This window comes from Clavelina lepadiformis, chromosome 2 (assembly GCF_947623445.1).
Source record: "Clavelina lepadiformis chromosome 2, kaClaLepa1.1, whole genome shotgun sequence".
NCBI lineage: Eukaryota > Metazoa > Chordata > Ascidiacea > Aplousobranchia > Clavelinidae > Clavelina > Clavelina lepadiformis.
In genome coordinates, this window is record NC_135241.1 from 20,349,931 (window position 1) to 20,367,875 (window position 17,945).

At 38.2% G+C, this 17,945-nt stretch overlaps 1 protein-coding gene across 1 annotated transcript; it reads left to right on the plus strand.

The window, feature by feature from the left end:
- Positions 1-4,564: 4,564 nt before the first annotated feature.
- Positions 4,565-17,898, plus strand: LOC143447217 (paired box protein Pax-3-B-like). The gene is made up of 10 exons (XM_076947206.1): positions 4,565-4,682; positions 6,619-6,784; positions 6,875-7,022; positions 7,321-7,426; positions 12,407-12,636; positions 15,566-15,767; positions 15,874-16,124; positions 16,365-16,665; positions 16,785-17,003; positions 17,174-17,898. The coding sequence occupies exons 1-10, from the start codon at positions 4,640-4,642 to the stop codon at positions 17,293-17,295; spliced, it is 1,788 nt and encodes a 595-aa protein (XP_076803321.1). The 5' UTR covers positions 4,565-4,639; the 3' UTR covers positions 17,296-17,898.
- Positions 17,899-17,945: the final 47 nt, after the last annotated feature.

Consider the following 17,945-nt stretch of genomic DNA (forward strand, 5'->3'; position numbering starts at 1 on the left):
ATTTTGGACTGTCACAAAAATGCGATTGAGACGTCACAAAAGAACATTATTCTAAAACGTTTATGTGTGCGGATTTTTTGAAAATTGTTTGCACCTGACTCAGTAACGCTGAATGACTATTTGTTATTGGAAATTTACCTAAATCTATTGAGACTTGATAGGATATGTCTTGCTTCGTGCGAATGAACGTTTTAACGCATATTAAGTTATGAATGGAATTTTATGACAAACTCATATATAATAATAAAAGTAATACACACTTGTCTTCCGTTTCAAATTAACCTACGTGATGCGATCGTTAGGATTCGAAAACCCTGAAAAACGCATAACTGCTTTTTCCACTTTGTTCTGCGCAGGATTTTTATTACCCTATTTAGCCAAGCGCACAGCATTAACAGCAGTGGGGTCATTCCCTAACACGAGCTAACAATACATATGATTAGTCATGCGAGATCCCGTATTGGAAAGCCAAGTAACGTTGACATTAGGCCTGTTAAATGCGTAAAATGGGTGTATCGTTGCGTTTTTAGAAGCAGGTCAAGTCACTGCTAATAGCTGTTATGTGTTGAGCGCCGCGAAACTCGTCCAGGGTTAATCGTCGACCTCGCAAACCTTTGCCTATACGGGTGACCCGTTTGTCTGCCGAACGGTTGTACATATTAACCCTACAAGCTTATATGCTAGCTGAGATTTTTAAGAAAAAACAGATGCGAATAACTTCATAAGCAACATGCGGTCTGTTGAGGGCTGTTTGGGATACGTCTTGCTATGTAACGATGCCAGCGTGTGCTGGCTTAATGGTGTTTTTCAGCATTTAAAAATTATTCACACCCTTGTCAAACAGTTTAACTGTTTTCTATTATTTTGAAACTGAACTTAGGCTTATTTTTTTGCAAAGTTGCACATCTGGTAGCATTAGCATAGGTGCAAAATCCAATAACACAATTAGTTAACTTGCTAAAATTTTAGTGAGCCATGTAGTATACACCTTTTTATATTAACATATATTATCTCTTCATCAATATCGCGTAGTAGCAATTAGAATTTTGTCTAAAGCGTGTAACAGATAGTATATCAATGACGTTATACTGTATAGCATATTTATTTCAAAGTATTTAATTACACACTTGCAATATTTTAACTGTATTAAAACGCATGAAATTACAGACCATTTAATCAACTTTAACCCAATGCAAATGCAAATAATAAAAATAATTTTTAACTTACCCATTTATTCATCTTCCAAAATTTCGTCGTTGGGTATTCCATGAGTGTTTGACTAAAAGTACTTTCAGTCTGTTTGCAACTTCAAAACTGCTCACGCTCAAGTTTATATAGCGTAGGTAGAACTATCAGATTTCATCTTTAAAACGATTATTTCTTGCAGCCAAGAATCGCTTTGACTAAAGAAAACAAGAAATAAATGCCCATTTTGGTATAAGGTGAGCTATCAAGGGATATCTCCGTGACAAATTGTTCGGACCAAATAATCGCTCCTAAACGCGCAAATATGCGATTTAATTTCAGGCCAGGTCTGTGTGCGATAGTCAGTTGCTGCACTTGAACAATTTTGTTGCGATTTTGAAGAATGTTTGAGGCTTTTTGGTGTTTTTTAAAGGTTTGAGTGGGAAATTTGTCTCAAACTATGCCGTAAAGTTTTTGTTCTGTGCTTTTCTGCAATGCCTATAAATGAGAATCCTTTTGCAATGAGCTGGTGAATTCGTTATATTCATTTGCTTGTAGCCTATATAGTATTTATAAAGGTTTTAGCTTTGTGGTATTTGTGTTATAACTTATTTAAACTGTCAAAATCGGCATGAAATGACCTGGTGTCAGTCATGCGTCAATCAAAAATTTTCTTTTTATTCTGATTCTAAAATTCTGATCACGAAAGATCATTCGGGTATCGATGCACCTGTCGATTTGCCCCGTGAAAATTATTCTTTTTAACTTAAATGAAAAACCCAGGCCTTGGGTTTTGTGAAGTTTCGTTCAGTCAAGACTTACCTTTGCCCAATCGCGTTTCATTGATTTCGCGGTAACTTTAACCGTGACACTTTTTATCTCTGCCATGTCAGTGAAAGGTGTTATAATCCAAAGATGTCATATATAGATATTATTTATTTGCAGTATGACTCAGTTTATAAGATGGCTTAGCTTCCTTTAGCGATACTTTATGGCTGTAATCATGATATTTGTCCAGTATTTTGAGAAAAAACTACCGACCGGAATTTCAGTTCTCGGTTTAGTTTTCAAACTTTTTGCGTCTCAAAGTTTTAAATTTTATAACAAAAATAATAAAAATACTTTTTTATTTTAAAACATCATATATATTTCACAACTATGTTTCAGAATCAATTGCCGTCTTCAGTGTAGATGTTTTCTACAATTTTTGATAAAATATTGATGAAAACATTCTGAAAGCAGATGTTTGATAATCTTGAACAAAAAAATTGAAAGTCATGTTCATGCGCCAATCAAAGAAACATAGCATATTCCCTCAACCTCATCTTTAAACTGACATTTCGTTTCGACTTTAATCAGTTTTGGAAAAGCTAAAAATTGTAAAATCAATACAAATTTGATGAAATTCACGAGGTCGACCAGTTGTGTAAATTTGTGTGAACTGCAAAGAGTGCCAGCGCCGATATACTTCCATGAACTTTTTATGACGACTTATTCCACCTCACAACGTACACAGAGTGTAGGGCGGTCGTATGTTCTATTGTCACAGGTGTAACTATTTGGTTACGCTTCGAGAGAATTAAATTTCTAAATAGCGTAAAAAATTGATAATTAGACGAGCTGGCCACCATTTTGTACGAATGCGCTCGTCAAAGAGCGGGTCTCAAGAGCGCAGTCTGCCGGAATTGATGTTTTCCATCCCGCTTTGTGACGAGTCAGTTATCTTGGTGCAAAGATTTCAACTCAAAAGATGTTCTAGCTAGAGTTTTAAGGGCATTGATATAACGGTTAATCTTAGTTTGTTAGTCTATATTTTTAATTTACGCTCTACTGTTTATCATCTTTCGAAATGTTACCCAAATTTTGAAAAAAAAACAGCAGTCTACTAAGTTATTTCGTATTCAATTCGGCCTATGGTTAATTTTATAATACCTGTAGCTTTTTAGTATTTCGATTAAGAGCTTTGTGTTTTTTACCATCGTTGGTATATGTTGGTCCCTTTGGATAGCTTAAAAGAGGAAGCACCTTGGCCTAGAGATCTTGTGCGGTAATTTGGCGGTCAATCTGTTATTCATGAGTCCAGTTCATGAGAGTGAGAGAGGGGGAAGGTATCAAGTCGACAAAAACAAAAAAAGGGCGACGAGAGAATCTTTACTTGTACGCGTTCATTTATTGACTTTATTTGCGTTCGTGTTGGGCTAATCATAACATAGATGGCGGACACGATTAAGACAACGAAGAAAGAGATCACGTTAAGTTAGAAATGAAATTTTTAGACAAAAAGTCAGAAAACAAATTACAACTGGCAGTTCTAGCTGACAGCTATGCGACGCTTTTCACAAAAGAAATCGTTAATTTTTTAAGGATAGGTATACTTAAGTTTTGAGCTTTGCAATTATTATCCTCGTAAAACTAACTCCAGTTTCGAGTTGTTCATATCCATTTACGATAGCCTACACGGTACGTGAAACGAAAAGTGAACTAAACGCATTCGGAACGATTGTGCTCCGAACAAGTTAAGTCTGTAAATGTTAATCCGAATGCATTTTTACGATTTTCTATAACTATAATGACTTGTCATATAGTTGGACCATCGCCTCAACCGTATCTCTGTAGCTGTTTTCGATAGTAGCATTGATGATGCTGTTACTGTACCCTTGGTTGTACATGTGTAATAGTGAAGGAAAGTTTAGTTATTTAAATTTCTTGGTGTTTTTCACACATATGCAATTTTCTGGTTATTCGGTCATGCTCAATACGACGTGGCGAGTCGTATCTGAGAAAATATACGCCCTGAATGCTTTAGTTAAATTATCCGTGAGGTTTTATCATCATTTAAGCCATATTTTATGTTTGTTTGACACAACTAAGGCTTGTCAGTTGCTGTTTTGCATGTATTTTATCATTTTCATTAATACTTTTCATGTTTATATTAAACATTTGAGATTTTGTAAGCTTTAAGTAATGTAACGAAGCATGCCAACAATAACACCTATAGATATCAAACTGGTATTTTTGAACCTTCAACCTTTGAATTATTCCCAACAGATCGTCAATTTTCAAATATTGTGTTAGACATTTACTGCCCCTTGTTCTTATACAGCTGTAGTGCTGGTTCGACTGCCGCCATTTTACGTGGCTTTTTTAAGCATTTATTTGCTTGAAGTGCTGTACTCTTGGATAAAAATGAAACAGAATTACCTCAACGAATTGTCAAAATGAAACAAAACGTTTCAATCATATAAAGTAAAGAAGAACAAGAAACAAAAGTTATAAAATTTAGAATTTTATTATGATAACTTCTCTAAACGAGAAACATTAGTTTAGCTTTGCTTTTTTTGACATCTTTACTAAAATTTATGATTTTATTATTTCTTGCAGCATGTCGGTTAAATTTATAGATAATTTTACTCAGATAAATTCATGATCGTGTCATAGAGAAGAAGCAAGCGTGATGCATCCGGCGACTAACTTTATGCCCACTTTTCCTCTGGAAGGTATTTGGCTGAATTAATTTGTATGTTATTAAATCGGTTAAAACAATTCTTATTCCAATTAACAACATGAATTTTCTGAGATTGTGACATCTTCATTAGAATCCTGTGACCGTACATTGTTTTATGAGAAAATTTTCTGTGAAGACATTCCATTGTTTTTATAAAAGTTTGCTGTTTTATCAAGGAAAAGCTTAAATTTTAAATTTCACTGATTTGATTTTGTTATTTATAAATAATGTTGACCTGATCATAAATGTGACGAAAATGCAATAAAATACGAAATGGTTTTTGAAAATGTTAAATCGATCTCGAACATCGATTAAACCTAAACGTTTAACTCAGCACCCGATCATACGCTGTAACCAATGCATTATTAATAGTGTCGAAAAAATATCGCCCTAAATGTAGAGCGGTTGTTTTTATTGATGGAAAACTTATGTGGTTAATCTTTATGCAAATTATATTCTTGAAAATATCGACTTATGTTTTTCAACATAGAAATCTTTTTTCTGAAAAATTTTATGCTAAATGGCTGAAACAGTTCTCCATTTTTAAGGTAAATTTTCTTACTTTAAATTTTATTTTGACTAAATTGCGATTATTATAAAAATGAATTACCTGATCCCATGTAGTTACTGGGTAATTAAGGGTACAGACGCTTTTCAGACGCTCTTTCCTATAAGTTTCCCACGGTTTTATCTCGATTTGCAATGTCTCGATTGCCATTGTGATGTCATAATGTTCGACTATGAGGCAATGGCTATTAAACTCCAATCACAACACGATTTGATTTTAATCACATTCCTTAGTTTTGTCGCGATACGAGAATTTAATTGCCGCTTATTTTGTTACGTAACAATGCATGAGTGTCCAGACAGAGCGACATTATAAGTGAAGATGAAGAACGTCTGTGTGTGCAGAGTGGGGGGCAATATTGTGGAAGAAATTTTCTTAAACGGCAGTCCGGGATGTTGTGGTGATATTACTCCTCCACACACACACCTTGTTTCGCGTGTCTGGTCACGTGCAAGTTTTTCTTTTTTTGGCCGAAAACACACAGAATCTTTAATTTTAGCTCACCTTGGTAGCATTCAGCGTGCTGGGTTTTCTCCTCATTTTATTGTAGACCTTGTAATATCTGTAATGTAACATCTTATGATGAAAATTGCAGACGTTTAAATAAATTGTAGTTTTAAAGAGAGATGTAGAACGATTGTAGAGACGGAAAGCAGGTTTGAAAAGTTTTTGTAAACTGAGAATGTTAGCATTATACTGTGTTTCGGTATGGTATTTATAGCTCTGTCATGAGATTTGTAAAAATATCCACTCGTAGTTGTTTATTTATTTGGATAAAACTTAATTACGTCATGAAGATGAGAATTTGAGCAATGGCGGTTAATATCAAACGATTTTTAATCATTTTATCTTTTTCTACATATTGTGACGTAAGCGTCGGTAATTGTGATGCAGCGTAGATTGTTTTAAGTAAGTTGTGTACATTTTTGTTAGATATCACAGGTGTATAAACCGGTGCAGGACGTGAGAAATGTTTATATTTAAAGTGTCGCTTTCAAAAGAGACAAAGACGCATTAACACTTTTGTTTAATCCTTTGTTTACGTCAGATAACGTCACAATTGTCACTTTTCGCCCTCTTCCAATCAAGAATCATTGCTTGCATTGGCTCGTGTCGTGCTTTTCCTCGGAATTATCTTGATCACCACAAACTAATCCTTAGGAGCGCAAAGTCGGGTCTTACTGATCTTGCCGAAATGTTTATATTTAGAACAACAATGTATTGACTGGTCTAAATGATTTCGGTTGAACGGATGTTATTACAACATTGCTTGCGGAAGTTGTTGGTGCACGAGTTACGGGCTTTCGAAACTTTTGACGACTTTTTTATTGTTTCATTTGTCGAGTTTTAACTTTTTCAGGGCAAGGCAGGGTGAACCAATTAGGGGGTATGTTCATCAACGGGCGACCCCTCCCCAACCACATACGTCATAAGATCGTGGAAATGGCAGCACATGGCGTCAGGCCTTGCGTCATCAGTCGTCAGCTGAGAGTTTCTCATGGTTGCGTCAGCAAAATCCTCTGCAGGTTGGAAATTGAAATTTTAATTTGGCAGTTTCGCTTAGAGAAGAGTTGAGATTCACGAACCTATTTTACCCTTACCGCTTCACCCACCAGATACCAGGAAACGGGCTCTATTAAACCGGGGGCGATTGGTGGAAACAAGCCCAAAGTCGCCAGCGTAGAAGTTGACAACAAGATAGAAGAATACAAGAGAGAAAACCCGAGCATTTTCAGCTGGGAAATTCGGGAAAGACTGATCAAGGCAAGTGCTGTCAGAATCTGCATCTTTTTGCTGAAACCAAGCTATGCTTTTGAGCGAATTTAGAGTTATCCTAAGAAGTGGATTCGGCAGCAAACGAAAAGAATGTGCGTAAAACGTTTTGAAAACAAGTGTTCCCGATACAGATGCTTCAAATAAGAAAACCACCGAGTATTGTAAAACGAGTTTAAAACTATATACCATGCCGGTGACGAAAAACTTCCTTACAAAACCTTATGTCATTTTTGTTACTGGAGAACGCATTTCCAAGGGCAAATAATGTAAGAAAAATCTGCTTTAGGATGGAATATGCGATCGTGGAACTGTTCCTTCTGTCAGTTCGATCAGCAGGACACTTCGGGCAAAAGGGTGTGACGTAGATAACGAAGTCGAACAAGCGGAAGCAGGTGAGCGAACAGAGCTATATGCTGTAACTGCACTTGCATGGTGTCTTTTGAATACTACAATGTCTTTGAAATTTGGCGGCGTAAGTCTCAATTACGTTTCAAACGATCCAATTCAAGTTTGCTGCCTTGTCAACTTTAGCATTTTTATTTTCTTACGTTATGGTCAAACTCGCGCATATATCCAGAAAGCCTGCTGCTCATTAAATGTTGCATTTTTCACGCAAAAGGGATTATATTCGGTTTGGTTGACCGACAAATGTTCTCCTTCGTGGTTGGTCGCCGTCTCTTTTGTTTTGTTTTGCAATTATGTTACGATGTTACATATTTAATGAACCTATCGCATATAGATGGACCTACTCTATCTAATTGAAGGCGCCCTCATTGGAATGCCCAGAGATAGTGGCGCGATGTGTGAAATAGTTTCTAAGCGGGGTGGTGCGACGCCAATACACTTTCTTCTTTTGTTATCAGTTATTAGCGCAGAGTCAACAACAGACCTCACGCTGCTTTAAAAACGGCTTCGAGCCGTTCGTAACGAATTCTGAGCCGCTTTTCGATGCCAGTAATAACCACTGCTGCTGTCTTGACTGTTAAAAATCAAGGAAAGGTCTCTGACGTAAAAAGGAAGGGCGTTCCTAGTTTTGTTGCTGTTGTTATGACGTGTTTTCCGAAAGGGTCAAAGGTAATTTGCATTGAAAAAAGCCCCGCTGTGAAGACCATTAGGTTGCGCTGTCACCACTTAATTAAATCTGTCTCTAACAGCCTTGGTGGAGTATCTTTACTTCACAGCTGGGTGCCTTGTTGCATATGGAAACGTGTTCGTTGTTTCTCATTACGTTTTAGTGCGGGATATTTTTGGCTTTGGGCGGGATATTATTATGACGAAAAAGTCGATGGTTTTCCGTTCTTAAATTCGAGAATAAACAAACTTACTTGCCTTGAAACTGACTATTTGCGCCTTTATGTGTTTGCTTTATCTGTTTACATTGCAACTTTTCAAACTTTACTGTTCGTATCAAAGGTAGCTTTTGCGAAAATCGGTGCATTTGCGAGCGAAAAATTCCGACTTTAAAGGATAAGAAGCGATACTATAAGTGTGATTTTTTTTCTGAGGTAGTTACGTTTGCCATCACTTGTTGTTTAAAGTTTGAAAATTATTATGTATTATTCCAATTATAATATAATTTTATTTGGAGGTGAAAATCTTCAAAGTGGTTTATTTCACCGCTTGATTTAAACTTGAAATAGTTTGCCTTTCATTCTTCCAGTAATTGTGGAACTATATTTTGGAATAATAATGTTCAACATGACATCATAATGTCGCTTGATGAGCTGTCAGTCGGGCTGTTTCTCCGCGTTCTTCGGGTTTCTTTCGCTGCGTCCAAGACCACCATATGTCGGACAAACCGTTCCTTGCTTATCGTTGATTTTACGCAGTCGTTCCACACCTTATGCCAGGAATTGAGCGCGCGCAGATTTCTGAGCTTGGCCAATTTTCCGCAGCTATAAACCCGATTTCGAATTGCCCGACTTGGAACGCGCGTGTAATAACCAATTACTTGCTGCGAGCGTGGCCTTTGCGTCGCTCACTTGCTAAAGGGAAATGTATACTTGATGGACAGCGGGTTGGTACGTTAGCTAAGCGCGTAATTTATAGCTAAAGTGATAAATGGAAGAGTTTTGTATAGTTTGCTTTGAAACCTTGGTGGTATCAGGTGTCTTACGCGTTTTAGATTTTGAAAATTTGTTTTTATTCCTTTTTGCTGGTAGTACTATAATTTGTCTTCAACTAACCGACTCAAAAAGGATCGAAAATTTAAGAATGTTTCCCTTACTAGACAAAATGGTGAGTTGGTTTATGAATAACTTCCGTAACCCCTAATTGCGTCAGCTACATATGTTAAAATTCAAATCGCTACGGTTAATTCCGTCTCGTAGTTTTATATTAAACTTTCTGGCCATTTTTGAACTACATCGAAGTGAGCATAATAAAGGCTGATATATACGTAATGACACATTTTCCCACACGGTCTAAATACCTGGTGTAGGTATTGCGCTTGCGCCCGGGGCGGCCATTTTGTCTCACAGGTGTCAAAAGTTAAGATTCTCATAGCGGGCAGTTCTTCCTGATGCACAGAAAGTGTTGATTCGCGCTATTAATTACAAGGGACAAATCGGCGGCAGATTTCGTATTATTTTCCACCGTCTTACGAATCTTTCGAAATATCTTTCATTTTGAAACGGAACATTCATAACGATTCGTTGCAATTTCGGCGGAAATGGACGAATGCGTCTCTACTTCGGATCCGAGGTGGTTTTTTTGCGAAGTAGTTTTTCCTATGTTACGTTTATTGCGAACATGAGACTTTTCATCCACAGCCGAACTTACCATAGAATGGGACTCCAACGTTAGTCTTAGTAGTATGGGAATCCCCTACAGCGACCCATTTCAGCAGCGTTATGATCAATTCAGGAACGTGCTTTAAAAAACGTGTTACATCAAAAACTTTGGTATATTTTGGTTCTCGTACGGTTTTATAAGTTTTGTAATTGACAACTCGCGATTTTTTGCGTCATAATGCCCAGTAAAATCTCTTTCAAAAGGGCGGGCGATAATTTTCTGATTGACAGTCAGGCACCGGAATGATGGTAGTGTACATCGAGGGTCAGAATCGCTTTTAATACTTGGCGTTTCCGACCACACATTTGTTTTGAAATGTTGGCTCGGAATTCAAAACTGATTTCCAGATGTTCCGCCGCTAACATCTCAACGGGACATCTTGTTTAACATTCGATCAAACGGTTTTTGAAGACCAATTCTCTTCGTTCATCGCGTCGTATAAGTCTAGGAGACTAAATCGGGATCGTAGTTCGAAATTGTCGGCCACTTGTAACACTCAAACCCGTTAAATCGCTTGACTCGGCTTTACTACCTAGCTCTAAACCGCTTTTCGGCTCAACCCATCACACGTTTTTCAGTGGCGTCCCGGTGCGCTATTGTGACATCATAAAGGTATGATTATTACCACACACGCGATATCTTATTCATAGCGCAGTCATCAAAACTGCTTCCTCCAACTTTCGTTTAGAATCTTTACATGATAAAATAAATCTATAGACATCGTATGATGTTCCCACTTTTCCGAAAGCGAACTGGAAAAGACTAAAGCTTAAAATTGATATTACCTCCTTTATGATAGAGTATTACTTGACCAAGTTTATTTATTAAACCTTTATTTACCTAAACATTACCCTCAATGCCCTTACTTTTGAATTTCGACTCTGGAATTTGCAAATATCTGTCGCCTTGAGCTCTGACCTTATGGTGAACTTATGAATTAATAATAACGACTTCTGGTATTTGCTCTCGGAAGTTGCTCTAGAGTCTAATTCCTCCTTAATCGGACTCTTCTCTCTTGGGACCTCGCTCTCGAAACTAATGTCATTCGTAAACAAGGAACATGGTGACGTCATAAGGTATTATGTCCACGCCATCAAGACATTTGTCAATGACGTGGAGAAGGCTAAGTTTGGTAGCACACTCGCCTACTGAGTATATAATTATAAAGGATAATTGCAGACCATGAAATGTTGAGCTGCTTAGCCATTGTATTGCCACAAATACCCACGATGCTATAATGTTTTTGTTATGGCCTTTTGTTGACCGCAGCTCGCGTTTTGCAGACTTTGTAACGCTAATTAGCTCGATGCTGTTTTCGTTTTACGTAGCGTAAACTGCGACGGCTGTGAGGGTAAAAGATGTCAAAATAGAGACGTCTGATGAACGAGTTGGTCTATCTTGGAACACGCAAAATGCTGTACAATACTTCTGTTGTATTAGTCTGTTTAGAAATGATGTGTTTAACCCAGGCCCTAAGCCTCGCAGACGATTTTACGATCATGTCCGACATTCGTAATAACAGGTTAATTGCGCATGACTTCAGTGCAGAGTAAACCGCTGGCAAATTATTCTATGGTTTTCAAATTACACGCCAGACTGTCTCGCAGTCAACAGGGTGCTGGGATGGTTGATATTCTCCCAACCTTTCGGAGCTAATTTCATGCGGTTAGTGTATACATGGATTTGATGCATATCTGTAAACGCTAACACGTTATTCATTCCGTAGCTTAGGCTTCTGCCTTTGTTTGCAATCTCTACACAACTTGCGTATGTCTCGTTATAGATTAACTTATCACCGCATTGGTAAGGCGCAAAGACCGTCAAAATGGCGACATTGAATTCTACTTTCGTGATAAACACATTAGACCTTGTAGGTAGATGATAATACGATAGCTCTTGATGCTTCGCTTGCTTGAAAAAATACCTTCATTGGGGTCGAAAGACCTTGTTGAGGAACACCTTAATGTCAAAATCTGGTATCAGATGACGTCTTTTTTCGTTTAAGCAGCGGTTGGTGTAAAGTCTGATCAACGGAGATGATAGATGATTAGATAAAAAATCTTTACTTTCTAGTGTGGTTGTACTCGCAACAAGGGATCGGGTCTGGCGCCAGTGCGGTCCGTTTGTGAAGATTTTCATCCTTGTACTTCAAATTCTGTCTGGCTTACGCAATAAAATTCGCTCCATATTATGTTTTTGTTTTGATAAAACCTGTATTATTTTCAGCAAAACAGTTTCTGATTTGAAACAAAAAAGCGTAACATGCAAAACGTGAGGTGACGGAACATTTCAAAATACTGTTTTGGGTCTGTTTATCATATACGTGGCATTTGCTCGCAAATAGGGCATATACGCCTGAGGCCAGTTGAAGCGAAAAGCTGTATTTGAAAAACTTTCTCTGTGTTTGTTGAGCAGCGATTCTATCTTATTTGACATTCTGATTCATACATCGCAATCAGTTCGCAGCGCCAGTCGAGTTTGTAACTGTTACCTCGGCACATATCACCGCCATCTAATTTTTATCTCTGTTTTGAAACTTCGATTAAAAAAGAAATTAAAATCAAAAAAATTTCTTTAAGGGAGCCGATCTACCTCTTCTGGCGGCGATCCCAACGACGGAGACGGTGGATCCGAGAGCGAGTCCGAACCGGATCTTCCGTTGAAGAGGAAGCAGCGGAGGAGCAGGACGACCTTTACTGCGGAGCAACTTGACGAGCTGGAAAGATGTTTTGAGCGGACCCACTATCCGGACATATACACGCGGGAGGAGCTCGCACAAAGAACGAGGCTGACAGAAGCCAGAGTGCAGGTTGTTTTGATGAGAAATGTTTGGGATACTTCTTGTTTGTTTAATTAGTTATTTTATTTATTTATTTATTTTTTAAGCTGTAGTTTTTTATTTTGCTTTTATCACTTCGATTTTTATAACATCCTGATGGGTGGGCATATTGGTTGGGTCGTGTTATGCGACTTATAACAGCAACTGAATATAACAACTAATATATATAACATGCATATACATATATATATATATATAATATAACAACTGAATATTCCCTGCATCAGTAGCAGAATCCATCGTAAGAAATGTATTTAACCCAGCAAACGTCCCAGATTTTGGGCGTGAAATTTTACCACATTAACAATAGTTTCCGTTTCCTATTTCACAACCTTTTAACCTTGCAGACAAATTGAATCCGGTATACCTACGTTTAGATTTCGTGATCTCTTTGTGAATCGTTTAATCTGTCAAGTAATTGGGTTTAAGCCTGTCACCGATTTTGTTAATCACAACAAACAAGTGACAATATTGGCCAGGACTGCTGACAACACCTGGTCCCGGACCTGTGATTGGCTGAATGAGGCCAATGTCGCCCTCCGGCCCAAATAAATTGAGTTATTGTAAATAGTTCTATTTTGGCTCTTTTCTTATTATTTCATACCGCACACGTTTTTTTAGACAAATGTTTGCTAACCCTTCATGGCTGTTAGGTTAGCATATGTCACAACGTATAGTTGCCCCCAACATGTAAATTTATAGTCAATTTGTACTGTATTATACATGTTAGCTCTACGTAAAACCATTGTTTTGACTTCTGCAATGTTTTTTTTAAAAAGTGTTTTAAACATTGTGCGTAATAATTAACGTGCATAAGATGAAGTGAAACCAGGCTCTCCTGCGAAAAAAAGTTTCTGAGTGAAATTGTTACATTTCTGCGATGGTTTGTTATAGATATGCGTAATCTATTTCCACAACAGCTATTATCCTCGTAACACGGCCGACGAAACCATCCGTACAGGTACAAAAAACGCGTTGATACAATATTGTCTCAACTTTGTATGTTTGTATTCGCATAAACAGACTAAAACCTCAGCCAAAAGACTCGCAACTTTAGGTCTCGAAACAGCCCAGAACATTCTGTACCTCGATTGCGTCAATCTAGCTTGTAAGAGTCAAAAAGAAAATAAGCAAAATGCGTGCGTGGTTGGCGTCACTACACAGTCGTTCGCTTGTCAGTTAGCCTGTCGCAATCTAGGTGGTCGACTGCCGGGGCACATGCAATGTGGGCGGCTGAAATACACAGAAGTGATGACTTTGGTTTAGGGTAAGAAACGTCAACGGCATTGTCTTTTACGATATTTATTTAAAAATTTGTGACGCTTACATACGAAAAGATTCCGTCCAAAATATTGAGCAGAAAAAATTCCCACTATATTTGTCCAATGTTCCTTGTTAACGTTATGTGTCGCCAGAATTCTTTAATTGCGGTCTCGGACATCTCAAAGGTCACACGGGTCACGATATTGCTGCGCGGAGGTGGATCGTCAGCATCAACAAAGAGACCGCTCTTGGTTGCCGGCAACAAACCAGGAAATCTTCTCCCAACTTAAGTTGAACGTATTCGCTGTAAAATTGCTACATTGCTTTGTTTCACGTAAATTTTTAAGCGAGATTTTTCACATTTTTTCACTAAATTCAACGTTTAGGTGATTTGTTTTTTCCAATATTGGCCATTTTTTAGCCTTATACATCACAGTGTGCGGTGCTGGCATGTTGCAGTTTACTTGATAGTAATCATCGTCATGAATATAGTTATATATTTAATGAGTTGGCATTCATCAAAACGTAAAAAGTGCTGTAATCTGAATAAAAAAGTTAATTTGTCTTATACACATACCCGTATGAAAAGAAAGCCGAAAAGGACTTTTGGTCGCTTTTTTACTTCTACTGCGCCACCTAGTGCACAACTATTGGTGCACAAAAATCATTGAGAATTAATTATCAAGTTCCGTACACAAAAGTTTTACATTCCATGCAAGCACATTTAAAACATGTTACAACCAAAACAACCAGCAAAAGCTACGCGAATACGAACATTTATTGCTAGATCTAAGAGTTTGACAAAAGGTAAAGGAAAGAAATCCACATCGCCCTTGTTTTAGACGCTTTGGTAATTATCCGGGGAATTATTTACGCTGTTTACAGAAATATTTGATGTGGCCGAAATAGCATATATTCTTCTCTTTCGTAAGGAAACCGCTAACGGAAAACGCTCATTTAGTAATATTTTGTAGCCTTAAGCAATGAAGTTGCCACTCGGCGGCCAACTAAACCCTAGGCAAGGTATGCTGCCATAATTCTTTAATTTGTAATAATCGATTGTTTATATGTAAATAGCCACAACGGACTATCAAAGCACCGCTGTCCGTCCTATGTCTTTGGTGGCCCTGGCGTCGCGAAGCTAAACGCCAATCAAAGCCAACTGACTCCTTGTTATGAACTCAGCCATCGATTGGTTTGATGTCGTATTTTGATAATTAAACTGTAACACTCGACCCCGTATGACTTCATAAATAAAACAGTCTTTGATTTTGGTCGAGGTTTTCGAAACATTTCCTTGGCGTCGTTTTAGCCTTAAGCGTCAACTGTCTAATATTTTTATTTCTTTACCCTAAACTTGACGATTTTACAAGTTTCATTTGGTACGGTTTTGCGTATAATTTCAGTCTTTCAAAGCTTTCTTTACCAATTTAGAAGCTTGTTAAAATTACAAAAATTTCGAACTTTGAAAATCTTCTTTGCTATATATGAAAAATTAAGGGTCCGCATCATCTATGTTCTATAAAATATTTATAAAATAATCACCTATAAAATATTTGGAAATGTTTTTAATATTATTTTTTGACCCCCTAAAACGTATCTTATCTTCTTTTGAAAATAATTTTTTCATTTACAGGTATGGTTCAGCAACAGAAGGGCAAGATGGCGAAAGCAGATGGCTGCCCAGCAATTTCACGGGATTCCGCCTCAACCCCACCATCTTTCGTCCCACATCAGTTACCCCCCAGTACCGGGAGCGATGGGGCATCACAATTACGTGCTTCCACCAACCGCCAGCCATCACGGTCAACCAATAAACGAATCGGTCTCCACCCACGGTACGATGACGTATATATGACGTTGATCGTTGTTTTTACGTCATTTATTCTAAAAGTGGCTCTTTGTGACTCTTATTAAACCGCTTTCATTTATGCGTATCTTTAGACCCCACTGGGTCTATTCACAGGCCCCACCCAACCGTCCTATCCCCACCTGTACCCCATCCGACCCAGCAGATGAGATACGAGAACGATTTAAATCAAAGTGCGGCTGCTGCTTACGGCCTTATGGGGGCATCAGCCGCGGCAGCCGCCGCCGCAGCCCGGTACAGCCAATATTCTTCTGCGGCCGCCTTCGGTGACGCTTATCCCATTCGCCCTTATCACCACTCCATGTCACCATCTAGCGGACCATCGGTGGGTTGTATGAATATCAGAATTTTATAAAGCTGTTTCAGGATTAATGTAAAGTTTGCGTTGTTATTACAAAAATGTATTAAACACATGGTTATTGATGGTTAATGGTTATTAACATAATCATTGATGGTTATTAACATAAACAATATTTTTTAGCATTGGTTTATTATTTTCTTAAAGAAGAGCGAATATCTTAAACATTGTTTTCCAGCAGTTTTTGAAATTCGATATCTTTCTTAGATTTTTGGATTTCCTTCAAGCGCCGTTTCAAGTCATCACCCTTCCAGCAATCAGACTTCAGTTAATCCAAACTCAGCGCATCCACCGTCACCCTCGGGCGCTGTCTCTCCATCCGACGGATCGTCTCATCGCTCCCACGCCCAAAGTCATTACAATCTTGGCCAGCATCACTCTTCTCGATCGCAACATCCTCCAAGACATCATCAAAATCAGGACGGGTCTGCCACTGCAAGTCATCAACATCAAGAAGCCAATCCTTCCGCTTCACCGCCATCAACTGGAGAACCGCATGGAAATTCAGGTATTTTGTTGTCTTAGTGACTCCTAGGCTTCATGACTGAGTTTTTCCAAGTCACTATAAGTGACGTTTAACAAAGTTTCGCTAACTTGACTAGCATCGTCAATGATTTCGTTTCACAGGCATGGACACTTCTTCACATTCCTATAGCGGATTGCAATCTAGGAACAGCTCCAATATTAACGCAGCATCGTCTCTACATCGCTCATCATCCGACCACTGCGGAAACTCATTCGGATCGCACAGGAATGGGTCTTCGTACAGTTTTACCCCTTCGGAAGCCCAATCCGCTTCCTCCTCACACACTTATGCTTCGTGCCAGTATTCTCCATACGGACAAGGTACAAGAGAAATGGATCGTTTCCATATTTAATTTAGGAGTTGTTTAAAGGTATTTTTTATTTAGTCAGCGGTAGCATTGTTTATTCGTGTTTCCTGCTGTTTTTGCTTTTATTGAGTTAAAGTTTAGGTTTATGCCGCATTCGCTTTGCTGATGTCCGCTCTCTTTTAGGAGCAACGGATTACAGCAACCCTGGTATAGCGGCATTGAGGATGAAATCAAGGGAGCACAGCGCCTCCTTGGGGTTGATCCCATCAGTAGGTGCCGGGCCCAGTGTACAGCACGCTTACTGACATAAATAGTATCCACACCGCGGCTGAAAATTATTTGTTAGATACAGCAGTGACCCTAATTGTCTGCTTGACTGGCCGCGAAGTTATTAAAAGCAAACGAAAATTATTTTTGCATGTTTTCGAAATTTGTTGCGGTAAAAGCCACCTTTTTTTATCTCCTAGCTGACCTAGCATTTTTGAATGCGCTCTCTACAAGCGCTTGTAGCGTTAGTTCTTTACTTCCACCTGCCTTGTGAATGATTTTATACTTTCAGTGCACTTTTTGCCAAATTTTCCAAAATTGGCGATTCACTACAATTAAGCAGGGATTTTTACGAATTAAACTTTTCCTACCAACTCCACTCGGAAAGACTCCAGATGAATCTAAAACTTTTGCCAGTTTGGAAAGTGTATCACGTTTGTTAAATTCAAAATGCCAAATCGCCTACTTTCGTTTTATCTTTGTCCGTATTTATTGCTTTTGCGATAATTTGTAACTCACGTACGAACAGAGATCATGCGATTGTTAAACATTTTCTACCTTGGTCGCATTGCGAGGTAATTTTTTCTGTTGCTGTCGTTTGTGATGTAAATGGCGTAATAAAAGATATGTTCTGATTTCAATTCATTTGATTTGGACATCATACGTTTAGCGAAACTTGGCTTAATCA

Bases quoted from the DNA above. Each gene is read 5' to 3' on its own strand.
- LOC143447217 (XM_076947206.1), top strand. From the start codon at position 4,640: ATGCATCCGGCGACTAACTTTATGCCCACTTTTCCTCTGGAAG. The intron at 4,683-6,618 runs GTATTTGGCTGA...TAACTTTTTCAG, and splicing joins GCCCACTTTTCCTCTGGAAG to GGCAAGGCAGGGTGAACCAA. The intron at 16,666-16,784 runs GTATTTTGTTGT...TTCGTTTCACAG, and splicing joins AGAACCGCATGGAAATTCAG to GCATGGACACTTCTTCACAT.